Source organism: Aethalodelphis obliquidens, unplaced genomic scaffold (genome assembly GCF_003676395.1).
Source record: "Aethalodelphis obliquidens isolate GAN/ISIS:26980383/991018 unplaced genomic scaffold, ASM367639v1 scaffold56, whole genome shotgun sequence".
Taxonomy (NCBI): Eukaryota; Metazoa; Chordata; class Mammalia; order Artiodactyla; family Delphinidae; genus Aethalodelphis; species Aethalodelphis obliquidens.
In genome coordinates this window covers 12,178,259-12,205,255 of record NW_020838000.1, presented here as the reverse complement: position 1 = coordinate 12,205,255, position 26,997 = coordinate 12,178,259, and the positions used below count along the sequence as shown (strand labels likewise).

Here is a 26,997-nt window from a genome sequence, read left to right as displayed (position 1 = left end):
GTGACTGATGCTGCTTGCCTGGGGACCACACTTCGAGAGCCACTGCTCTAGGGGTAAAAAGGGTGGGGAGGAGGAATGGGTATGAGGGGGGAATTGGGAAGAGACACAGAGGTTTGGGGGATTTTTGCGTAGTGGTTACATGCATATTTTCTTTATAAATACTCATTTTGTTGTATATTTATGTTTTATGAACTTTTCTGTTTGCCTTATATTCAGTATTTGACAGTGTTTTTTTTTTTTTTTTTTTTTTGGTACGCGAGCCTCTCCCTGCTGTGGCCTCCCGCTATTGTGGCCTCTCGCGTTGCGGAGCACAGGCTCCGGACGCGCAGACCCAGCGGCCATGGCCCACGGGCCCACGGGCCCAACCGCTCCACGGCATGTGGGATCCTCCCAGACCGGGGCACGAACCCGCGTCCCCTGCATCGGCAGGCGGACCCCCAATCACTGCGCCACCAGGGAAGCCCCTTGACAGTGTTTTTTTGAGAGTGTGGTTGGTATGGTGAGATAAGATGGATTGGATGGGCCTCAGTGTGGCTGGTATGTAGCATGTGTCCTGGCACATACTTAGTTTTTTTATGTTTGTTTTTTTAGGTACGAGACTGTCACGTCCTAAAATATACTCCAAAGGAAAATCATAATGGAAAAATGGCAGCCCTGACTGTAGGAGGAAAAACTGTATCACGTTTCCATGTAAGGATGCACTTTCATTCCTAGAATAGTGCCTTTCATTAGTTTTAGACCTGAATTCTTCGAGATTCTGAATTCTTTTAAGTTTTGAGGATATCCCATAGCCACAGACTTGTCCAGGAGGTGAACTGTGGATTTGGGGGGAGGCAGTCTGATAGAGCTACTGACCCCAGGAGTCTGGGAGACTTTGCGTTTGCTCCAGTACCTCCCTTCACTGTCTGGAACAAGTAACTTCACCTTCTAAGCTTCAGTATTTGCCCAGATGTAAAATGTGGATAAAAATACTACTTACCTAATAAGAGGTTTGGTACCAGGATTACGTGAGACTTTTCACATGTGCCTGGCATGTAACAGACACTCAAAAGATGGTAGCTATTTGATTATTTTGTGGTTGTTTTATGTTTATTTTCATTTTTTTTCTAAATTGTCTCAACTCTTGACTCCAACAGCATGTGAGGATTAATTTTTCATATATTAGAAGTTTTCAGTATTGGGAAGAAAGCTGTGTATGAAGTCACATCAGATTTTTCTGAATAAAGTGTATTTCCCAAGTAGAATACTAATAGAATGCTGAGTTTGTAGTTTAAATGTGAAAAAAATCTGCACAATTAGTATTTTGGGGGGTTTGGGGATGACTAAAAGCAGAGAATGCCTTTCTAGAAATGGTGATGGTTTTCACTAATGGCTGCTAAAACATCTTCAGGTTTACTAAAATGTTGCTTGTCTCTAGATTAACATTTTTCCATTATAAATTATTTATGAAATGAATATGAATGAAAGTTAGGAGACAACCTGTTCTGTGCAGCTGTCAAAACTAACAAGTGTTTATCGATTGCCTCCTATTCCTTGTCATAGTTAACTTTTGAGCACTTATTACATGCTGGGTATGTAGGCATTAAGTCTTTTACGTTTATTAACTTACTTTTTCAGACTCTAAAGATAACGAAGTTAAGTAACTCCCTCAGGGACACCCACCAATAAGAGGTAGAGTGACAGTTAGACTCTGAAAGCCTTACTTTGTTAATTGTGTCTTGACATGCACCCTTTGGGAATACATAGGGAAGGTGGACTAATAAATTGACTATCTCAACACAGTACTATAAATGCAACAAGCACATTAGCGAATTCTGCTTGTGGGAATTCTAGGAGGTTTCACAGGGAGAAGACCAGAAAGGAGGGTGGGTGCTAAAGGCATGCCAGGCAGAGTGGGCTCTGCAGAAGCAGATGCATGGAAGAGCATTGGTGCTTGGTAAGAGAAGGGCCATATGTCTGGATCTTAGTGTGCAGTCGGGGAGAATGTGATAAAGGTGTGACAGGCGGGGTTGTCAGGATGGAGGGCTAACAAGTTTAGACCTCATCTTGTAAACTTTGAGGAACTTCCTGAATTCTTTAACCAGGGCAGTGGTCAAATTGTTATCATGGTTAACTAAATTAGAAGATGCCAGGTGCAGGGAGGACATTTAGGAGGTTGTTTTAAGCCCTCAGGGAGAGTTGATAAAAGTCTTTTGCCCCAGAGCAGTTGCATTGGGCTTGGAAGAGGCAGGGATTATAAAAGACCAGGTGAGTGTGGGCGTATGGGAAGAGAACCCAGCAGGTCAGTGCTCATGCCATGACTTGGGACAGGGACAAGGAAAGGGTTGCTTTGGAGGAAAGACGTGTTTAAAGTGTTTTAGAAAATCCAGGTGGAATTGTCCTATAAGTATATACTGATCAGCAAATTGGCGCTGATTGGAGTACTATGGTTTAATAGGCCTATCTCGTAAGTATTAGAGGACTTAGCTATTTTTGCATATTATGGTAGTATAGTTAGTTTATTTTTCATTAAGCCTTCATAGTAATATCTGCTATTCCTGACAGATTATTGCCTACAGGGTTCAGATAATACTACAGTAATTAAAAGCACAATGTGATATTTTGGGAAACATTTTTTAAAAATGCCAAATGTTTAAATTTTTAAGTGTGTAAATATCTGCCCAACTTCCTGTGAATCATGTGAACAGTTCTTCAGTTTGATAGACACCTCTGTTTTCTAATTGATTGTATTTCTGTGTTTTGTTAGGACTGTCATCTTTATTTCATTACCAATTTTGTAAATTTATGACTCTACAGCCTTGGTATTTGTAAGTCAGGTGTCCTGTTGGGATAATCCATTCTGCTCCAGCGGATTTGTGAACATTACTTCCTTGGGACTGTGCGATAGTGGGAAATGAGTGGACCTGGGGTCAAAAGAGCTGAGTTCTTCCATGGCTGCCAGTAGCTCCTTCACTCCACCTTTTTGAACAGCCATTTTCTTACCCATGAAGACAAGGAATTGGACTTGATGGTCTGTGAATTCTCTCCCAGTTCTAAGTCTCACATTGGTTCTCAAATATTTTAGTTTTTAAGAAAAAACAAAAGTTCCCCTCCAAAAATGAACTTGTCAGCTCAATTTATTCTATTTTACTTAGTGATAAAGATAATCTAATTGATGAAGTCTTATTAACATAATAACTAGGGCTTCCCTTGCGGCGCAGTGGTTGAGAGTCCACCTGCCGATGCAGGGGATACGGGTTCATGCCCCGGTCCGGGAAGATCCCACATGCCGCGGAGTGGCTGGGCCCGTGACCCATGGCCGCTGAGCCTGCACGTCTGGAGCCTGTGTTCTGCAATGGGAGAGGCCACAACAATGAGAGGCCCACGTACCGCAAAAAAATAAATAAATAACATAATAACTAAACTATTACAGAAACGATAGTACTTTTATTTCTACTTTGATATTTGAGACTCTGGTTTTCATACCTTAAGCTTTATCTCACCAATGAATATATAGCACAGCAGGGTGATTTGGATGCTGTATTCTTATACTGTGGTGAATTTTAACCACTTATCTGACATAAACTTTTAAGACTGTTCACTACTCTGGTATAGAAGTGCTACAGAGGCCCTTTTATTCTTCAAGATACTATTTTTCTAGGACCAGAGGTCATGTATTATAATATTAAGAAAAAAGTTTTGTCTTTGAATGACTTTTCATCAGAATAGGATGTGAAAATGAAGTTCTAGAATTCTTTAAAAGTAAAGCATTTTGGTTCAGAAAGGAAAAAGATTTTTGAAATTAAAAGTATACAAACTTTCTCTTGCACATTGTAACCCTCAGGGAAACTGCAGGTAGATTGATTATAGAGGGTTTGAGAGAGAGAAGAGACACCTATGAATAGGTAATATTAAATAGTTAAGCATTCTAAAATGAGTTGATTGAATCAGTTTTATTTTTAATAGGGCTAGAATGTTATTTTTTTTAATCTGTAAAGAATTTATGCCTCCAAGAAACTAGACTGCTTTGCTTTTGCTATTTGTGTACCTTATAATAAATAAAAACTGATGTGGTACATAGTGTTTTTGAATAAGGAAGCTAAGTGGCCTTAAAGTTGGTTAAATCAATTCATCTTAGGAGCAGAGAAGCATTTTGATTGTGAGGAGGATAATTGCAGAGAACTCTGAAGAGGGAGGAAAAAAATGCAACCTCATAGATAGGATTATCCAAGTGTGACTCTGCTGTCAGTCTTTTAAATTGCCTTTTGAAATCATTTATTTGGAAGTTAGAGGAAAAAAAGCCCTTTGTTACACTGCTGTTGACTCAACTCATCTTGAACATCTGGTTTTTCTCAGGGCAGATACCCAATTAGTTTTATGATATTTTGATTTTAAAAGAAAAAAAATATTCACTTTTAGTGAAATTGGAAGATAATCAGGAAGTATGTATTACCTTTGTCCTTTTTATGTCTCAGTCTATAGTTACTTAGTCAAGATGTTTATCTTGTCCATTTTGTATTACTAAAAAAAGTACAGGATTTTTCTCATAAGCCTACTGGAATACTTAAAAACCAATATTAATAAAATAATGTTTTTAAGTTACCAGGTGGAATATGTGAAGGTCAAAAATAAAATTGAAGTCTGTTCTAAAATTTAATAAATCTGAATCCAGTACATCAGGAAAATAATTTTAAGGATCCACATTTTTAAAATTTTTATTGAAGTTTAATTGACCTAAAACACTGTTAGTTCCAGATACACAACATAGTGATTCAGTATTTCTGTACGTTACAAAATGATCCTCACAGTTACCTTCTGTCACCATACAAAGTTATTACAATATTATTGACTATATTCCCCATGCTGTACATTTCATCCTCCTGACTCATTTATTTTGTAACTGGAAGTTTACCTCTTAACCTCCCTCACTTATTTCACTCATCCCGTCCACCCCATCCTCCTCTGACAACCACCTGTTTGTTCGCTGTATCTATGAGTCTGTTTCTGTTTTGTTACCTTTGTTCATTTGTTTTTTAGATTCCACATATAAGTGAAATCACATGGTGTTTGTCTTTCTCCATCTGACTTATTTCACTTTGCATAATATCCTCTAGACCCATCCATGTTGTTGCAGGCAAGATTTCTATTTTTCATGGCTGAGTAATATTCCATTTTGTGTGTGTGTGTGTGTGTGTGTGTGTGTGTGTGTGTGTACACGTATATACACATCTTTATCCATTCATCTAGCATTGGATACTTAGGTCACTTTCATATCTTAGCTATTGTAAATAACACTGTGATGAACATAGATGTGCATATATGTTTTCGTATTAGTGTTTTTGTTTTCTTTGGAAGAATACCCAGAAATAGAGTAACTAAATTATATGGTATTTCTATTTTTAATTTTTGAGCAACCTCCATACTGTTTTCCCTAGTGGCTGCACCAATTTACATATCTAACAACCGTGTGCAAGGGTTCCCTTTTCTCCGCATCCTCTCCAAAACTTGTTGTTTCTTGTCTTTTTGATAATAGCCATTCTGACAGGTGGGAGGCAATATCTCATTGTGGTTTTATTTGCATTTCCCTGATGATTAGTGATGTTGAGCATGTTTTTTCAAGTGTCTTGGTCATTTGTATGTCTTTGGAAAAATGTCTATTCTTGTCTTCTGCTTACTTGTTAATTGGGTTGTTGGGTTTCTTTTGCTGTCAAATTGTATGAATTCCTTGTATATTTTGGATTTTGACCCCTTATCAGATATATCTTTTGTGGATATCTTCTTCCATTCAGTAGGTGGTCTTTTTGTCTTAATAGTTTCCTTCACTTTTTAGTTTGATGTAATTTCATTTATTTATTTTTGCTTTTGTTTCCCTTGCGTGAGGAGACAGATCCAAAAAAATTTTGCCAAGATCTAGGTCAAAGATTGTACTACCTATGTTTTCTTCTAGGAGTTTTATGGTTTCAGGTCTTATATTTAAGTCTAATCCATTTTGAGTTTATTTTTGTATATGATATGAGAAAGTGGTCCAGTTTGATTCTTCTGCATGTAGCTTTCCAGTTTTCCCAACAACATTTATTGAAGAGGCTGTCTTTTCCCCATTGTATTTTCTTGCCTCTTTTGTCATAGATTAGTTGACCATTTAAGTGTGGGTTTATTTCTGGGCTCTCTCTTCTGTTCTATTGATCTGTGTGTCTCTTTTTGTGCCAGTACCATACTGCTTTGATTACTGTAGCATTGTGGTATAGTTTGAAATCAGGGAGCATGATACCTCCAGCTTTGTTCTTCTTTCTCAAAATTGTTTTGTCTATTCTGGGTCTTTTGTGTTTCCATACAAATTTTAGGATTTTTTGTTTTGGTTCTGTGAGCAATGTCATTGGTATTTTGATAGGGATTGCATTGAATCTTTACATTGCCTTGAGTAGTATGACTATTTTAACAGTATTAATTCTTCCAGTCCATTAGCATGGTATATCTTTCCATTTCTCTGTGTCATCTTCACTTTCTTTCATCAGTGTCTTTTAGTTGTCCAAGTGTCTTTTACCTCCTTGGTTAGATTTATTCCTAGGTATTTTATTTTTTTGATAATTTGCAATTGCAAGTGGGATTGTTTTCTGAATTTCTCTTTCTGATAGTTCATTGTTAGTGCATAGAAAAACAACAGGTTTCTATATATTAATTTTGTATCCTGGCTCTTTACTGAATTCATTTATTCTAATAGTTTTTTTGATGGCATCTTTTAAGATTTTCCATATATAGTATCATGTCATCTGCAAACAGTGATAGTTTTATTTCTTCCCTTTCAGTCTGGATTTCTTTTTATTTCTTTTTCAAGGAGCCACATTTTTAAATGAACTTTTGTGTTTGCTTTTGTGGAAGAAGTGAGTATGACTGAGGATGAAAAGCAGGGGCCTTGGTAAAAGCGATGTTGAATATCAGTCTTAGATTTCAGCATATGGGAAGTGAAACCATAAAGAATGACTGGAGTGAATGTATGTTATCACTGTTGGAAGAAAGGATAGCTTCCCGAGGGGACTCTGTGAGGTAGAGAACAATCTTCTGTGGACATCCGGAGCAGAGCTGTTCAGTATTTGTTGCACAGTCCCACTGGGGGGCTCCAGGGAGATTCTTGGGGGGCTGCGGACTGATCCAGAAACTAAAGTTCTCTGCTTATAGGCCAATGCCACCCAATTTCATGTCAGCTGAGGACAGCCTACTCAGTAAGTTATAAAGGGGCACAGTTCTTATTTCAAACTGAAATTAGCAAGTACCTGAAGTTTGCTGCATATTCAAATACATGTTCTTCAGATAAGTGTGGCTTATCACTGGACCTGGGACTAGACATGTATTTAACAGACTTTCAGTGAGCTTTGGAAGTACATAGCGGGGGGAGATTATAGGCCAACAGACTGGCATGAGCAGGCACAGGTAAGCATACGTAGAGTACTGTGGCTCATTGGGGTCCTGCAGGTGCTTCATTTAGGAGCAGAGGGGAAGCAGAGGGAGAGGGAACAGCAGGAAGATAAATATTATTGCTTATATTCTCATGAAAGAGGCTCTTCACATCAGGAAGTGGTACAGCTTTTTTGGTAAGTCTTACAGTATCTATATCAAGAGTTAAGAATTAAAACAGAAAAAAAAGACAACAGGACATTATGGTAAGGAAATAAGTTGTCCATAAAGTTTTCTATTCAAGGATATTTTCTATTCAAGGATATTTACAATAGCAGAACGAACAAGCAGGGGTGGAGGGAAGAGCAGACAGTAGGACCTGCGAGAAGCTGGGGATGGAGCAGCCACTACAGTCTCTGCTCTCTAGAAGCTTACATTTTGGTGGGCTTGGGGGTGAGACAGGGAAGCTATTGCACAGAAGATAAACAATTAAAAAATGTGTATTGTGACAGATGGAGGGAAGTGCTTTGAAGATTAATAAAGTGTGCTAAGGGCATTGCAAGAGACAGAAAGTGGTGCTATTTTAGGTAGAAAATCAGGAAAGGTAAGTTGATATTTGGGTGAAGACCTGAATGAAGTGAGAGAGCATATTATACAGAAATCTGGCAGAGGCGTGAGGAGAGACATAAGTGAGGGAGGTTAAGAGGTACAGACTTCCAGTTGCAAAATAAATGAGTCATGGGTATGAAATATACAGTGTGGGGAATATAGTCAGTAACTACGTAATATCTTTGTATGTGACAGGTGGTGACTAGACTTATAATAGTGATCATTGTGTAATAGAAATATTGCATCACTTTGTTTTGCACCAGGAGCTCACAGTGTTATAGGTCAATTATACTTCAACAAACAAATTCATAGAAAAAGATTTCAGTTTTGTGGTTACCAGAGGCAGGTGATGGAGGAGGGGGAATTGGATGAAGGCAGTCAAAAGGTACAAACTTCCAGTTATAAGGTAAATAAATACTAGGGATATACATACAACATGATAAATATAATTAACACTGTACACTGTACATTATATGTGAAAGTTAAGAGTAAATCCTAAGAGTTTTCATCACAAAGAAAAAATTTGTTTTCGTTTCCTTTAATTTTTTATCTATATGAGATGATGGATGCTCACTAAACTTATTGTGATGATCTTTCCATGATGTGTGTAAGTCAGGTCATTATTCTGTGTACCTATAATAGTGAGGCAGACATTTTCTGCAGTTGTAAATAGCATAGGCAGTTTAAGACTATGGAGAGGAAAAGGTAAAGGGAAAAAAATCTGGCAGAATGGCATTCCAGGCAGGGGGACCAGTATGTGCAAAGGACCTGAGGCTGTTGTTTAGTGAGTTCTTAGACTGGTAAGGAGCACATTGTCCCCGAGGCAGGGCAAGCTGGGAGGAGAGTAGGTGGTGTAGAACCTTGGAAACCATGGTGAGGACTTAGGACTCGATTCTTCTGCACAAGATGCAGGCCATTGTGGAGACTAACGTAACTTGAGTTTAGAAGGATCATGCCAGCCTGTGAATGGAGAACATACCAGGGGGTCAGGAGTATAGAAGTTGGAGACGTGATAGGAGGCTACTGAAATAATCCAGACGATATACGGCTGGCTGGGGTCGGAGTGAGAAGTGGCTGATGTGGGCTATATGTTTAAATAGAGGCTACAGGAATGGCTGATGGATGGACATGGGATGTGAGAAAGAGAAGAGTTGTAGGTGACCATAGAATTTTTGGTCTAAACAGAAGTATGGAGCTGCTGTTTATTGAGATTGGGAAGACGAGGAGAGCAGGCCTGGCGGGGCAGGAGCGTGTTGAGTTCAAGTTTAGATGTGTTAAACTTGAGTTGTTGTGTGACATCAAAGTGAAATGTTGACTTGGCAATTGGGCAGAAAAATTTGCGGTTCAGAGTAGAATTTGGGGTGGATGTTAGAAAAGTGGGTCATTAGCCTGTGAAAGAACCAGGGAGTAGTAGCTGGAAGTGGAGTGGAGGCCTTCCAAGGAGAGAGCAGCTGCCTGTGCCAAGCAGTGCTCATGGTGACCAGGGCATTTGGTGATTTTGACCAGCACGTCCCATTGAGTACGAGGGGCTGGAAGCCCCTGATGAAAGCCTTGTCGTGGGCAGGCACAGAAAGATTAGCTGGAGGAGATAATGTGGCCAAGGAAAGGTTTGTGTTTTGATGTGAGTTATTGTGATTCTTTTATGCTGCTAGGAAAGTTCGAGTGGAAAGGGGGAAATTGTTGATTAAGAAGATGGTGGGGACAGTTTCAGGAGTAAAGCCATTGAGTAGGTGAGAGGAGGTAGGAGTCAGCACACAGTGAAGGATTTGGCTTTAATAAGAACATGGACAGTTCATCTGTTATTGTGGTTCCCAGCCCCAGATTCACATCAGAACCGTATGGAGTGCTGAAAATATGCTGACACCTGGATGCCCCCTTAGACTGGTGAAGTTACAGCCTCCAAGCTGAGGCCTTGGCCTTGGTGTTCTCTGAAAGCTTCCCATGTGCCTCTTGTGCACCTGGAGTGGGGTGGGAGGGTGATGATTGATTTGGTGGTAAAGCCTTGGGGAAGAGCTCTCGATTCTTCTGTTTTTTTCAGTGCAATAAGAAGCAACATTATCAGCTCAAAGCAGGGAGAAGGAGGGGAGAATGCTGGAGGTTTTAAGAGGTTGTGGCGGAGCTGCCTTGGGGAGTGAGAGGGATTTAACAGGTGAATGTGGGTGTGAGAGGGATTTAACAGGGGAATGTGGGTTGGCCAGGCCACACTGGCACTCACTGTGAAGTCTGATTGTACATTTGAATGTGACTTGTCATGTTTCCTCCCAACTGCTTGGACACAGCAGGGAAATTAGAGTCAAATTTCCCAAGATTGGGGTTCTTGATACAGACGGTCTCCAGTCAAAATCCAAATATGAGGGCTTCCCTGGTGGCGCAGTGGTTGGGAGCCCACCTGCCGATGCAATGGACACGGGTTCGTGCCCCGGTCCGGGAAGATCCCACATACCGCGGAGCAGCTGGGTCCGTGGGCCATGGCTGCTGAGCCTGCGCGTCCGGAGCCTGCGTGTCCGGAGCCTGTGCTTCGCAGCAGGAGAGGCCACGGCAGTGAGAGGCCCGCGTACCGCAAAAGAAAAAAAAAAATCCAAATATGAGCATGACTGTATTTCTTTTCCTGTGGAACAAAAGTCTTTCCCCGTATACTTTGAGCTACACTATGCCAGTTCTTTATATGAGCTACGCTATGCCAATTCTGAGTGTGATGGATAAAAATCTCACCTCCCTTAATTAAGGGCTATAGAGTACTCTTTTGTTCATTGGGGAAGCAGAGTGCTCTTTAATTTGTTTTCCTGGAGTGTTAGTAACTTAGTTTAGATCTCTAGGCATTAAATTCCACTTTTTGTAATTAATGTGTTACTTATATGTGCTGCTTTTCCTCTAGAAATCTACATCTATATTGGAATTTTACCGAGAACTTGGATTGCCACCAAAAGAGAAAGTTAAAATCTTTAATGTAACAGATAATGCTGTAATTAAACCAGGTAATCTGAGGTCGGGGAGAAGAGGGAGGTAAAAATACCCAAATATGTGATTTGTTTAATGTAAGCCCTTTCAATAAAGCTGAATTCACAGTACAAAGTCCCAAACATTTATTTTTAAATATAGAACTGTAACTGATTTAATCACTAGGGACAAACAAGTCTTTTTCTTTTTTAAGTGGAAAGAACTGTAGAGAATTCTTTATTTTCCATGAAAGAGGGAGGAACACTTTTGTTTTTAATGTACAGAGAGTTTCACATTTGGAAAAGCCACTCCAAATAAATAAACGAACTTTTAAAATGTGAAGTTCACTGTTTGTAGGCTGGCATTTTATTAAGTGAAGAATAGACCCTCACTGAGATAGGATAATTTGAGAAAATGTAGCCTGAAACAGGAAAGTGACTGACCATAGCACCTTGAAAAAGTAAGATTTGGCACTATGATTATATTGGTTCATATAGTTAATGGCATTTTGATGTCTTTGAACTTCAGAAAAGCTCCCTATCTCTTGAACTTGAGTTCTCTAACAAGTAGACTGTAGAAGGATGTTTTAAGATTTGATATTTTAATACCTGAACTGAATTTCTTGAAGTAGAATACAATTGCAATAGGCCTGATTAATAGGGGCAGTAGAGTCAGCCTTGATATAACTTAGAATTGAAGGTATTTTTTGAAGTGCAAGTTTTTCATCTTTGAGGTAAAGTACATGGAATTAAACTAACAAGTATAAAAATTAAGTCCACATTAACTTTTGCTGTAGCACAAACCATATGATATTTTTTGTGTGGGGGGGTGAAAAATGGTCAAATATCAGCAGTTCAGGTCATTCAACCTTGTAGAAATTCGGTCACTTTTTAATCTCCCCTATTTTTTCTTAAATGAAGGTTTTTCTCTGCCCATATAAATCCACGTTGGGTCCTACCTTAAGGACACTAAACCTACAGCACTTTACTCCCTGTTTTAAACAAACAAAATAGCTTTTGATTACATTCTCTACTACATTGGTTCCAGCTTTAAAAAAAAAGTCTTTTACTGGATGATGTTAATGTTGATTCCTATTTTTGGATAACTTGTCTCCAATAGGAAAAAAAAAAAAGACTTGATCCAGCCCCAGTGTTTTTTGAGTCATTCTCTTATTTTTATTTTCCTTATTTGAAATAGGAAATACATCTTAACATATTGTTATTCACAGAAACAACCAAGAATCTCATGTATTTACCAGCAGGAACAGTGTTGTCACAGGAGTTGCCTGTTTCAGCCAGTATCACGTTGGCCTCTGTGAAGGCACAAGCGCACCAGTGGCCGTGGGCTGTTGGCCACTCCAGCACCATGTGCCCCATACTTCAGCCTACATACAGTCCATTAAAATACATTTGTTGAGCAGTTTTATTATTTTATTGTTGACATTTCTAATAATTAAAATTGCAGAAGAGACTCTCCTGACATTTTGAAATCTGATAGCTAGAAGGCTTCCTGTATGTAGTTTATGTTTAATGAAGTTGTTTTTGGGCTGATTTCATACTGATTTTTTGTTTTCTTTCATAAAGGCACTCCTCTTTATGCTGCTCACTTTCGCCCAGGACAGTATGTGGATGTCACGGCCAAAACGTAGGTCCACGTAACAGGTTTTTTCCTTTTGTTTTCTTTGTATATTAAAACACAGCAGAGTGAGTGAAAGAAGTGCAGCCTTTCAAAGTCAGTGAATAAAGGATAAGTAACCATTATTCTCATTCATAACTCTAATCCTTAATGTTACTGATGGTACTGGTTTTTAAATTGCACCGAATTAGCTGTATGTGAAGAGTTCACTTTGGGTTACATCTTTTGAACTGAGATGTGTGCTTCTTGAGATGGGATTAAGAGAAAGGTCCATTACTGAGTTCCCACAAGGAACTCATGTTCCTTGTGAGCTGTGCCCACATCTGTTTGAAGACCAAAGGTGGCATTTGGTTTGTTGGTGAAAGATAAGGGAAGCAGTTAAATTACAAACATCTTGCACTATTTGCGATAGTTGTGCTTAAGGTTCCCCTAAGGTAACTAACTGTATAAAGCGTTTGTGGAACTGTGTTAAAATCCTTTCATGAGCTGAAAGAAGAAATAGGATTACACCTTAGGCGTCTTCAACAGCATGGCATCATCTCTTAGCACTAGAAGAGACCTCTTCCATAAAAGCAAAATATTTTGTCATGTGTAAACAAGGGTTCAAATTTGGTAGAAATTAACACTTAATTTTCACTCTAACAGAAATGCTGACTTTGAATCATACTTATGTTGGGTGGTGGTATTTGGGGTACTGTAGTTTTTTTTTAATATCTTACCATCTGTTAAGATAAGCCCAGTACTGGCTAGATAATCTCCAGGAAACTTTAAATCTTACAGAAGTATTTTTTCAAAAATCAGTTGAGGTTATCTCACTATGGAATGAAGTCACCAAGCCTTTAAATGTGTTTATATAGAAATTGTTCAGGCCATGCACATATGGTCACCTTATCTTTGATAAAAGGAGGCAGGAATGTACAGTGGAGAAAGGACAGCCTCTTCAATAAGTGGTGCTGGGAAAACTGGACAGGTACATGTAAAAGTATGAGATTAGATCACTCCCTAACACCATACACAAAAATAAGCTCAAAATGGATTAAAGACCTAAATGTAAGGCCAGAAACTATCAAACTCTTAGAGGAAAACATAGGCAGAACACTCTATGACATAAATCACAGCAAGATCCTTTTTGACCCACCTCCTAGAGAAATGGAAATAAAAACAAAAATAAACAAATGGGACCTAATGAAACTTCAAAGCTTCTGCACAGCAAAGGAAACCATAAACAAGACCAAAAGACAACCCTCAGAATGGGAGAAAATATTTGCAAATGAAGCAACTGACAAAGGATTAATCTCCAAAATTTATAAGCAACTCATGCAGCTCAATAACAAAAAAACAAACAACCCAATCCAAAAATGGGCAGAAGACCTAAATAGACATTTCTCCAAAGAAGATACACAGACTGCCAACAAACACATGAAAGAATGCTCAACATCACTAATCATTAGAGAAATGCAAATCAAAACTACAATGAGATATCATCTCACACCACTCAGAATGGCCATCATCAAAAAATCTAGAAACAATAAATGCTGGAGAGGGTGTGGAGAAAAGGGAACCCTCTTGCACTGTTGGTGGGAATGTAAATTGATACAGCCACTGTGGAGAACAGTATGGAGGTTCCTTAAAAAACTACAAATAGAACTACCATATGACCCAGGAACCCCACTACTGGGCATATACCCTGAGAAAACCATAATTCAAAAAGAGTCATGTACCAAAATGTTCATTGCAGCTCTATTTACAATAGCCCAGAGATGGAAACAACCTAAGTGTCCATCATCAGATGAATGGATAAAGAAGATGTGGCAAATATATACAGTGGAATATTACTCAGCCATAAAAAGAAACGAAATTGAGCTATGTGTAATGAGGTGGATAGACCTGGAATCTGTCATACAGAGTGAAGTAAGTCAGAAAGAGAAAGGCAAATACTGTATGCTAACACATATATATGGAATTTAAGAAAAAAAAAATGTCATGAAGAACCTAGGGGTAAGATAGGAATAAAGACACAGACCTACTAGAGAAAGGACTTGAGGATATGGGGAGGGGGAAGGGTAAGCTGTGGCAAAGCGAGAGAGAGGCATGGACATATATACACTACCAAATGTAAGGTAGATAGCTAGTGGGAAGCAGCCGCATAGCACAGGGAGATCAGCTCGGTGCTTTGTGACCGCCTGGAGGGGTGGGATAGGGAGGGAGACACAAGAGGGAAGAGATATGGGAACATATGTATATGTATAACTGATTCACTTTGTTATAAAGCAGAAACTAACACGCCATTGTAAAGCAATTATACTCTAATAAAGAAGTTAAAAAAAAAAAGAAGAAATTGTTCAGGGACTTCCCTCGTGGCTCAATGGTTAAGAATCCGCCTGCCAATTCAGGGGATACGGGTTCGAGCCCTGGTCTAGGAAGATCCCACATGCTGTGGAGCAACTAAGCCCGTGCGCCGCAACTACGGAGCCTGTGCTTTAGAGCCCGCGAGCCACAACTACTAAGCCTGTGTGCCACAACTACTGAAGCCCGCGCACCTAGAGCCCATGCTCTGCCACAAGAGAAGGCACTGCAATGAGAAGCCCACGCACCGCGATGAAGAGTAGCCCCCACTAGCTGCAACTAGAGAAAGCTGGCACGCAGCAATGAAGACCCAACTCAGCCAAAAATAAAAAAATTAAAATTAAAAAAAATAGAAATAAATTGTTCAGTATCAGTTGTTAGAATCCACATGATCTAAGCTAAGCTTAACTCCAGATATCAGCTCTTGTCTATGTGGCTGGCAGGATCTTAGTTCCCCAACCAGAGATCAAACCCCGGCCCACGGCAGTGAAAGTGCCCATTCCTAACCACTGGACCACCAGGCAATTTCCCAGCTCTTGTCCATTCTTGTTTCGTGTTCTATCAGCATAGATGGTAGTTTCACTGATTTATGTGCCTGTTTTGTTTTTGGAATATTCTGACTGAGAACTCTTTGAAAATGAACAGTGGCCCACTGGTGCTCTGGGTTAACCTTAGAGTCACAGTGACTGAGACAGAGCAGCTTCTTATATCCAAGGAAACCAGATAAATCCAGCATCGGTTTCTTAAATGCGGTCAGATATTTCTTCACTTCCACATTATTACTGCCTACTTTTAAATACGGGCCATTGCACACAGGTCCTAGGGGCCTTAACTTTTTAATATTTATTTATTTTTGGCTGTGTTGGGTCTTCGTTTCTGTGCGAGGGCTTTCTCTAGTTGCGGCAAGCGGGGGCCACTCTTCATCGCCGTGTGCGGGCCTCTCACTATCGCGGCCTCTATTGTTGTGGAGCACAGGCTCCAGGGGCGCAGGCTCAGTAGTTGTGGCTCACAGGCCTAGTTGCTCCACGGCATGTGGGATCTTCCCAGACCAGGGCTTGAACCCATGTCCCCTGCATTGGCAGGCAGATTCTCAACCACTGCGCCACCAGGGAAGCCCAGGGGCCTTAACTTTTGATTAGCTCTTTCGAAGTGGAGTGGGCTCGGTTGGCGGTGGAGTAGAGGAAAGTGGGGCCTCTTTAAAGAGACTGTGAACCTTCCTCTTTTTCTCCCTGCTTCCTGATTGTTGCGAACTCATTCCTACTTGCTGGGGCGTCTGAAATTACTGGTCTTTTGGAAACGTTTGTCCTGCCTACCCTTGTGAAGAAGTCAAAATATTGGAGCTGTAAAACTTTGGTTTGAGTAAGTGGGGAGACGTGTGTGTTGTGAATCAGATGGTTTTACTTTTTAAATGCCTGAATTATTACGTATGATAAAATGCCTCACGGTAATTTGTTAATTTACACACAGTTAATAAGGTGTGCATTCCGTTACATATTTTACAGGGTAAATGAGATATTCAGGAAGCCCTGCAAAGTCGGATTCCTTTGTTAGCAGATGCTCTGTGGCAGTGTTTGTGACTAGCTTGGGTTGGAGCCTAACCCTTTCAGTGCCTGTGTTCACTAGATGCTTTCATTTCATATGCTACTGTTGGGTTTCCTTGGCTTCCTAAAAGCTATTTTTAAAACTTCAGGCTTCTCCTTGTGAGTGTAAAGTGGAAGGAGAGTGTGTTGGTTTTGTTTTGTGTTTTAAGATCGTGTACCTAGAAAACAAGAGTGTGTACAGCCATGTGCCAGCCTCAGGACTAGATGGCTGATGAGAGCTGGGAGAGTAACTAACCCTGGGATTTAGAGTAGTTGACATTCAACTCTGGAAAAGGGGCGCCTGCATTTGAGAAAACCCTCATTGTTGTGTGGGTTGCAGTACCGTTTTCTGTTTGACTTTGTGTAGCATGTGCACTGTACTCTGGTGTGCGTACCTTTTCGGGGTATTACTTGAGATCAAAATGAAACAGACTTTGACCTTTCACTAAATGTTGCCAATGGCTGCAGCTCTTGGAGCTGGCATGTTATTACGGCCTCAGGATGCTTGTAAGTGCTTCCGAATTTACAGAGCTCTGTCCTCATGTGGAGATGTTTTGGATTCCTCCTGGGTACAGGCTTATTAGGTCTCAGCTACACCCAGTCCTGGTGGAAGCTGTCTCTTTGCTGTTGACTTTCCTGTGCATGTGTACATGCACGCACACATGAATTTGCTTGCTTTTCTTTTTCCTTTTTAAATTCTTTTACATCCTTTCCCTGATGCTTCTCATTTTTTGGACAGTTCCCCCGGCTTGGTGTTTTAGCCCTCACAGCCAATGAGAATGTTTTTTTTCCTTGTTAACTGTAAATGGAACCATTATCTTTTGGACATAGGCTCTGAGTTCTTGCAGTCTCTTGGTATGGCTCACTTACAGCCAGAGATTTTCTACCTTGTCCTCCATTTTCAGCCCCTGTTTTAAAATTTTGAAACTTCTGGGCTCCATTGTCTTTATTATTAATCCTGTTACAGGTGCAAACACTAGAGAAAAAATGGTGCAGTGACATGGTTAGGTCAGATGAGGGACATGGGTTCACAGCCTGGAGCATCATTTCCCACACTTCAGTGGGCTTCACAATCTCCCCTACCTCCACTCCCCCACCAATCTTCAGATTCATTAGATCTGGGGTAGTACCTGAGAATTTGCATTTCTAACAAGTTCCCAGGTTGTGTGGATGTTGCTAGTCCAGGGACCACACTCTGAGAATCACTGGACTGGAGAATAGTCAGGAACTCACCAGTGGACCTTCTTTTCCTGCTGCTCCTTTACCCAGCACAGAGTCCCAGTGCCTGCCTTTTCTCAACTCTACTCAAATTATAACATGAACATCTGTTTTAAAGCAGGCAAGTCTAATTAATCCAGTTTCAAATAACATTGCCAGTAAAAGCAGGCCTTTGTATTACCCACATTTTAGTTAGCATGAAACTGAAAACTGGTCTCCTTAGTAACTGGCTTCATCATCTCCTTTCCATTAGAGATGAATTTGTTTGAGACATTTTTCTTAATTGAAATTGTTCATTTTTCTCATGTTGTAATAGTGATATTTAATGGTTAAATCTATACTTATATTTCAAGTTTTTTACCTTATACCTTCAATTTTAATTGCTGGATTAAAATATACTTTAGAAATAACAAACTAAATAAGAAAAATTAAAATGGAAAAGTACTAATTTAAGAAAATACAATGTTAATAGAATCTTTCTACTTCAAGAATGAAATTGTCTGCAGACATTTTCTTTTTAGTGACCAGTAACCAACAGTAGCGCCCTCTTGAAGGCTTCCTTAAATTTTTAAAATGTTCCTCTTTCAATGATTGCATTGGGAAATCTGCTTACACTGAAAGATACATTGTATTTACCTGTGCTGAATTTGGATATAATTTTCTATATAAATAAGTAAATTTACCATTGTTGCATTAGAGTGTGAGGTGAATATATTTACTAGAGTTCTTTTTAATTTTTACTTTTAAACCAGAAATAGTTTTTTATCTAAAAGGTCTGAGTATACAAATTTAGATTATATGGGAAAGATCTTTACATCTAATATATAAAACCATTCTAGCAGAATAATTTTTCACAGTTTTCATTATGCTATAAATAGGTAATAAGGCCCAATCTTTGAAATATGGCAGTTTTATGTAATTTATTCTAAATAAAATTTAAAGTGTAGCACATATATTGATACGTTCCCCACACCACCACCACTACCCACTTCCTATACTAGGACCCTTTTAAAGATTATATTCTTATTCTGTAATTATATTCCACCATAACTTCTAATAGATGATGGGTTTGGGGGCCTAACATTTTCCCTTTCTTTCTCAGTTTTGAGGAGGAAACTTCTCTAGATAATATATAAAGAGTGGGTGAGATAAAGTATGACTGTTGATTCTACCCTCAACATAGGATGTTTAGTCCATTGTTTTCTGTTGAATCCTAGCAGTGCTTATTTTAACTTGTAGAATTTTTCCTTTTTTAGGGAACGAAATCAGAAAAAAATTAAAGTAAGATAAAAATAAAACTGTAAAAATGCATTCTGCAGTGTTTAGGAGAAAACGTTAGGTCCCTGTCTCAAAGGACTTGAAGGACACAGGTGGTGATGCATCCATAACGGTGGGCATGGGGGCACTTTCCTGCCAGGTGTCTTACTGAACTTTGAATTCATGACAGTGGCAAGCCTAAAGTAATTTCTTGAATCCCAGATTGAAATCAGAAAACAGCTCATTCAGCTACTTCTTTCTGAGTGAAAGATAATCTAAAACTCTATGAGTCTGGGCTAATGAAAACAACCCATATATTTTCAGGCACAATCATATTACTTTAATAGCAATTTCTGGCGTAATCTTACTTTTTTTGAAGTTAACAGTGTGCTTTAAATCCTCATTACCCTTTGGCCTCAAAATAGAAAAATAGGTGCTTACTTTGATAATGTTATCCATGGTAGTAAAACTGAAAGGAGTTGGGGAGAGTTAATTTGGGTTCTTTCATTAAAATATCAAAATGTGTACAGAAATATTGTCCATCAGAGCCTTAAGGTGATTAAAAAGCCAGGTAGGTTCTTAACAAAGCAAAGACTCTGGGCTGTGTGAGCAGTCCTGCACACTGTTCAGAGAAGGTTGCCTGCACATGGTCGGAAGCCTTCCCCACTAGCTTGTTATTCTGACTGGTGGGTGTTTGCTGGGAACTCGGAGGGAAAGAAGGTGGATGCTGCCTTCAGGAAACAATTGCTCTCCAGCCCTGCACATTTGCAATTTTATTCATTTTTAATAAGTTACTTTATTTACTATTCAAAGCAGTAAATTTTTAAGCATACAGTTTTCAAAATGAGTAAACTGTAGAGGGAAGTAGTCTCTAAAAAATAATCCCTCTTCAGTCAAGTCAGAATGAGTGTCTCATCAGCGGTGGTCTAGGGAAAGCATGGATCTACTTCTCAGCAGCTCTGTGACCTAAACAGCTTTCTTAACCTCTCAGTCGCCTCATGTTTAACACAAGACTAATTACAGCACCTACCTCATAGCCATGTTTTAAAGACTGAATGAGATAATGCACAGAAGGCTCTTAGCTCAAGATCTGGGACATAGTGAATGCTCAGGACTATTGGCTGCTATTGCTATTGGTGATATTACTGTTTTTTCATTTGTTTCAAAATTTTAAAGGAAAAATCTGTTTTCCTCAATAGGAAATATCTTTTTAAATGAATTAACAACATTAAGTCATTAGGAATTAGATTGTGGTATTTTCTAATACATCAAATTGTTGCCTCTTACTTTAGACTGTTTTGTATAGCAAAGTAGTAGCTTTACAAAACACTCTAGGTGGGCTTCCCTGGTGGCGCAGTGGTTGAGAGTCCGCCTGCCGGTGCAGGGGACACGGGTTCGTGCCCCGGTCTAGGAAGATCCCACGTGCCACGGAGCAGCTGGGCCCGTGAGCCATAGCCGCTGAGCCTGCGCGTCTGGAGCCTGTGCTCCCCAACGGGAGAGGCCACAACAGTGAGAGAGAGGCCCGCGTACCACAAAAAAAAACAAAAAAAAACAAAAAAAAACACTCTAGGTAATTTTAAGAATACATAATACCTGCTACATCAGGAATTTACAGTGTAATGAGGATGCCCTTGAAATAACTCCATGCGTCTCTGATATGCTACTTTATTTTGCTTTACTCTATTTCTCAAGAGGCAGTATGACCTGGGTTAAAAGCATGACCAGATACTTTCATTTACCAGGCATTTGACCTTGGGCAAGTGGCTTAACCTCTCTGGATGTGGATTTCATTATCTTTAACATAAGGGTTTGGGAGTAAATGATTTCTAAGGTTCCTTTTTTTTTTTTTTTTAATGTAGGTTTTTGTTTTCTTAAGTATAGTTGATTTACAATATCGTGTTAGTTTCAGGTGTACAGCAAAGTGATTGAGTTATACATTACATATCCTTTATCATGTTCTTTTCCATTATGGTTTATTACAGGATATTGAATATAGTTCCCTGAGCTATACAGTAGGTCCTTGTTGGTTATTTATTTTATATTTTGTAGTTTGTATCTGCTAATCCCAAACGGCTAATTTATCCCTCCCCACCCTTTTCCTCTCTGGTAACCATAAATTTGTGTTCTAGGTCTGTGAGTCTGTTTCTGTTTTGTAAATGTTCACTTGTATCATTTCTTTTTTAGATTCCACATATTCTAAGTTTCCTTTCAATTCTAAAAATCTGTTTCCAAAAAATAATCCCTCAGTTTTCCAAGTGGCATAACTCACTGTTTTCTATATTAATGAAGAAGTAATACTCATAAAACTGTTGTGTCTTTCCATGATATTGCAGAATTATTTGAGTTTTTGAGTTTTCTTCTTTGAGAAGAGCAGACTGAACTCAGGACAGCAAACGTGGTGTTCTGGGTTTACTTAGAACAGCTGGAAAATGCTCCCTCTGTAAGAGGACTCAAAGAAATCACTGCACATTTGGCTCTTCGTACTATTGAATGAGCTAGATTTGATGTCAGAAAGCTGTGAGCGGTCCACTCTTAGCAGTCAGTTGTTGGTAAAAATGTTCCCAGATATTGATGGGAGCTTTATAGTTTTTAGACATAAACAGAATACCTGCAGTTCAGGTCATGCTGTCACAAATTCATCCTGGAGAGTAACAGCCATACAGATCTTCCATGCCAGCTTTTAACTGTATGTGAGGGGACACAAAGCAACTGGAAGATTCCACCATGACTTACCTGTGTGCTCAGGAGCTGTTTTATATCACTGATGGAATAGGTTTAGACAACAACACTGAGTTGAGTAGAAATTGACTCCCAGCATTTACAGGGATCTTCAGTGGCAAGGGCAAAACTCAGTGATGAGAATTTTGAAGGAATTTCCTTGAGGACTCAGAATGGATGGACTCGAGAGCACTCCTCACCTCATGGACATTTTGTTTTATCTGCATATAAAAGTGTATCCAGAACCATGCAGTCAAAGGCAGTTTCCCACAAAGTGGGGAAATACATGATGGGTTTGTATTAAAACCTTTGTGTCTGCTGGTAGACATTTAGGCATTTGTCAATGTGACAGGGAAATGAAATTCATAGTATTCTCTAGAGATTTATAGAATGCAGTTGGAAACACTAAATTATGCATTCTATTCTGCAAGATTCTTACAGTCAAACCTTTAAGCCCCTCCTTGCCTTTTCTTAATATAATCTTCATAAACTTTTATAAAAAACAAGCCCATTATACAGCATTTGGAAACTACAGGACAAAATAAAGGAAATAATCATCTCTCTTCCTAAGACACAGTTATAGCCAGTAACAAAATTAGTCTGAGTTCTCTAGGTAGGGCACTAGGGTTAGATGCTGCACAATCCCTGCACTTCATGAACTTAAAGTATAGTGAGGAAATATACCCAGAAACAAGGGCAATAAAGCCTAAATTTAAATCGCATCTCTGAGATTTTTTGAGGAAGTTTTGGTTTTAGCAAGTATGAATGCTCTAAATAAAATAAATTTTTTATGTTTTCCTAATTTTCAGATATGTTTCACTAAATTTGGAACTTCTAACATTGTGTTCTTAGCTGATATGAATTTTCCTTTATTTGTTTTTTTTCTGCTGTCATTAAAAACTGCAGCAGAAAGGGGGTGGGAGAGATGAAGTACGTTATGTGTTTTATATCCTATTTAGTAAAGTGAAGGTATTATTTTATGTGACTTGTGAAAACCTTATGTTTGAACTCTGCGTGGGTTTGCTAAGTGTAGATTCATTCATATCTTGCTTTTTGTTTTGTTTTTGTTCTCCAGTTGGGCGACAACTGAGAGAAACAACAGAATAGACACCTGTGCCCCCTCCGTGGAGCAACAGGTGCCCTCTGTTCTCCGTAGTCTCAATTCAGCCAGTGATTTGTCACATCATGTGTGTCTTACCCTTTTGTTTAAATGTTATTTATTGAAGAGGCTCCTGTAGTACACAGTATAACAACATGATGTGTTCTAGAACTAGATTGAAAAACAGTCTGTAATTGGCTGACAGTAATTAGCAGTTTCAGGATACCACTTTGATTTTGTAATCGTTTGCTGGTAAAATGAGCTGAATTATCTTCCTGTAATTTACCTGGAGTGTTTTTTACTGGTGCACACATGCATGCTCTCTCTTTAAGCAGGAGATGAATCAGTTTGAGAACTCAAGTTACCAACAAACTTTCTACCAAGAATGACCAGTGTTAGAATGCCGTATTTTGAAAACATGCTCATTTTAGATTTGGCATTGCCAGTCCGTTCCCTTGTTTTCTTTAAAGTGTTATTTGCCAGGACTTCCCTGGTGGTGCATTGGGTAAGAATCCACCTGCCAATGAAGGGGGCATGGGTTCGAGCCCTGATCTGGGAAGATCCCACATGCTGTGGAGCAACTAAGCCCATGCACCACAACTGTTGAGCCTGCGCTGTAAAACAACTGAAGCCCGCGCACCTAGAGACCCTGCTCTGCAACAAGAGAAGCCACCACAATGAGAAGCCTATGCACCACTACGAAGAGTAGCCCCCACTCGCCACAACTGGAGAAAGCCCACGTGCAGCAACGAAGACCCAGTGCAGCCAAAAATAAAATAAATGAAATAAATTTATAAACCATTTTTTAAAATGTTATTTGCCAAACAATATCATAAGTTCAAATGACTCTTTAGGTACTTCTTTTTTATTTTTAAATTGCAAAGCATTTATTTTTCAAATATCAATATATTCTAAAATTCAGCGTTAAGTAGAAATATTTGTTAAGTTTCTGAAGCAAAATTTCAGTAAAATATTTGATTATCATAGTTTGCCTTCTTAGATGTTAACCTTGCATAGTTTATAGTGACTTTTCAATGAATATATGTTAAATTTCTGTTTTAGCTCTTTGATCAAGCATAAGCATTATTTTGAATTTTGGAGGCAAAAAATCAATTATGTACAGGCACGCCTCGGAGATACCGCAGTTTGGTTCCAGACAACGGCAGTAAAGCGAGTCAAGCTTTTGGTTTCCTAGTGCATATAGAAGTTATGTTTAACACTGTACTGTAGCCTGTACAATAGCATTATATCTAAAAAAACAATGTATGTGCCTTAATTTAAAAATACTTCATGGCTTAAAAATGAACGAAATATAATGCCATTTTCAGCGACATGGATGGACCTAGAGATTGTCATACAGAGTGAAGTAAGTCAGAAAGAGAAAGACATATATCGTATAATATCACTTATATGTGGAATCTAGAAAAATGGTACAGATGAACTTGTTTGCAAAGCAGAAATAGAGTCACAGATGTAGAAAACAAAGTTGCGGTTACCAAGGGGGGAAGGGTAGGGTGGGATGAATTGGGAGTTTAGGACTGACATATATGCACTACTATATATATAATAGGTAACTAATAAGAACCTACTGTATAGCACAGGGAACTCTACTCAATGCTCTTGAGTAGGTGACCTAAATGGGAAGGAAATTTTAAAGAGTGGATATATGTATATGTATATCTGATTTACTTTGCTGTACAGCAGAAACTAACACAACATTGTAAAGCAACTATACTCCAATAAAAATTTAAAAAAAAACCAACTTCATGGCCAAAAAGTGCTAATCATTATCTGATCACACAAGGTTACCACAAACCTTTCAAACTGTAAAAACCACTGTATCTGCGGAGCATAATAAAACAAGGTGTGCTGGTCAGTGTACTCCATGTGATGTGTTCAGTTGATTAATGTGAAAAAAGCTACATTTAAATTATTCATATACAAATAACTTTTGACATGTGATATGATATTATTCGACTGTTATATTCTATACATATTTGTATTATTTTTATGCTGGTTTCTTGAGTTATCTAAAACAAACCATCTTAGTCATGTGGGCTTACTTCAATCCATTACTCTCTGATAATTCTTTGTTAAATGCATAGCAAAGTCCTTGTGGAAATTACATAGTTTTCAAAATCTTTTGTTATTGGTCCTTTTTGTAAATGTCCTGAACTGGGCACTATTTATTTAATAATAGCTAGCTTTATTAAATTAAGGGAACACAGCATGAAAAATATGTTGACATATTATCTAATGAAAGGTGGAAAAAGTGTTCATCTTAAGAGTCTATAAAACTAAGGCTGGTAGAGTCTTACAATTCATTCTAGCCCTTTCCTTGTATCATTTGTCCTGATATATTTGACAGAGATAAACTCTGATGCTGCTTGAACCTTAGTGTCGTTTCTACCTACACTGCATAATGTTTCTCTAGTTAGCAGAATTTGAAAATAGAATGGTTTTGTTTAAAAATTGAAATATTAGATTTTTTCTCTGATTTTATTTCTCCATTGGCTTCTGATTCAAACCTTGAAACCAAGATCCATCTTCTAAACTTGTTCAGCATTTAGAGCATTATTACTGTTTTATTTTGTGTTGTATTGTATATTGCTGCCTAGCACACTACCCTAAAATACAACAGCCTAAAACAACAAACATTTATTACCTCACAGTTTCTGTGGTCGTAACTCCCAGTACAGCTTAGCTGGGTGCCTCTGGCTCAGGGTCTCTCACGAAGCTGCAGCCGAGGCAACAGTCAAGGCCGTGGTCATCTCAGGGTTCAACTTGGGAAGAAGTGCCTACAAACTCATTAACATGGCCACTGGTGAGCGTCAGGTCCACAGTTGCTGGCTAGAGAGGTCTTTGCTGCATAACTCTCCATAGGATAGCAGCTGGCTTCCTTCAGAACCGAGAGTGCAGAGATGGAAGCCAGTGTCTTTGTAACCAAGAGTCAGAGGTGACATCTCATCTCTTCTGCCATAGTTTATTCCTTAAGAGGTGAGTTGCTAGGTCCACACAGACTCAAGGGGAGGTGATTGATCACACAGGGGCATGTGTACCAGGAGGTGGGTTTTTTCAGGGGGTTTTTTTGTTTTTAATTTTTATTGGAGTATAGTTGCTTTACAGAAGGTGGGGGTCTTAATGGTGGCCTGCTGCATTGCTTACAAGTACTTTGAGCTTATAAAATGTCCCACTTTTACTGTGTTGTGTCATAGGATTAGGATGATAGAACTGCTTAGCTTGCTGTTGTCTCACAATCTTGAACTAATCATTTTATGTAGAATGAGACTCCAGGAAGGGGTGCAAACCAGGACAGAGATAAAGGCATGTTCATTTGTAGTTTTGCTTGTATGGCCTTTTCTAGTTATTTGGGTAAGGAACTTAGCTAAAAACTCTAAGGTACTATCAAAGTATACAGTTGGGGGTATTTTATCCTCTGTTCATTATGTAAATTCTAATGTTTATCTTGTTCAGTATTGGTAAAGGTTTCCAAGGTGTCATGAAAAGATGGGGATTTAAAGGCCAGCCAGCTACTCACGGTCAAACAAAAACCCACAGAAGGCCTGGAGCTATTTCAACTGGTGTAAGTATAACTTAGTGATCCTCTTTTTAGTACTAAAGATTCAGCTTTTGTGTATATGGTGCTTTAGTCTGTCCTTGGGATCAAGTCACATTATTTGAATCTTACTCCAGGTGGGTCCTAATAAAAGTCACATTTATGGGTCCTGGCCTTACTTTCCAGAGCCAGACTTGAATCATTTGGTTATATCCTACGTACTTACGGCCAGTGTTCTCAGTACTTGTCTGCCTACTTTCTTTCCCATCTCTGTCTCCCATCCTACACTCTGAAGTCAGCTGTAAGTGATCAGGGATCAGAATGCCCTGCCATCTTCCCACACTGCTTCCTTCACAGATTTGTTTTTGCCTTAGAAGAGACCATTGGGAAAAGTTGTCAAGGACAATATAATGATGAAGGGGAAAGTAATAGAGAAAAAATGGAGAAATAGACAATAAGAGCATAGGAAGGAGAGAAGGAGATTTGTACTGCTAATTTAGTCCTACTGAATATCTCTCCCAGAGGTGTATCATAAAGAGCCTGGGGGATTCTTACTCTTGGGTGGGAAGAGTATGGAAGGGCTCAGGAGTGGCACTTAACTAGATATACTTTTTTGTTAATACTTTTTACTTTGGAACCATGTTAATGTTTTACAAATTCAAAGTAAAATAAAA

The 26,997-nt window shown here is 39.0% G+C and overlaps 1 protein-coding gene across 2 annotated transcripts in view; it reads left to right on the top strand.

Moving 5' to 3' along the window:
- Positions 1-26,997, top strand: part of MRPL3 (mitochondrial ribosomal protein L3) — a 44,876-nt gene that overhangs the window by 4,080 nt on the left and 13,799 nt on the right. For both annotated transcript variants that reach the window (XR_003428617.1, XM_027086618.1), the window contains exons 4-7: positions 592-690; positions 10,853-10,952; positions 12,498-12,558; positions 26,242-26,350. Coding sequence is in view for 1 of the 2 variants with exons in the window: in XM_027086618.1 (XP_026942419.1) it covers positions 592-690; positions 10,853-10,952; positions 12,498-12,558; positions 26,242-26,350 (369 nt within the window). In the remaining variant the exon portion in view is untranslated. The remainder of the gene's footprint in view (positions 1-591; positions 691-10,852; positions 10,953-12,497; positions 12,559-26,241; positions 26,351-26,997) is intronic.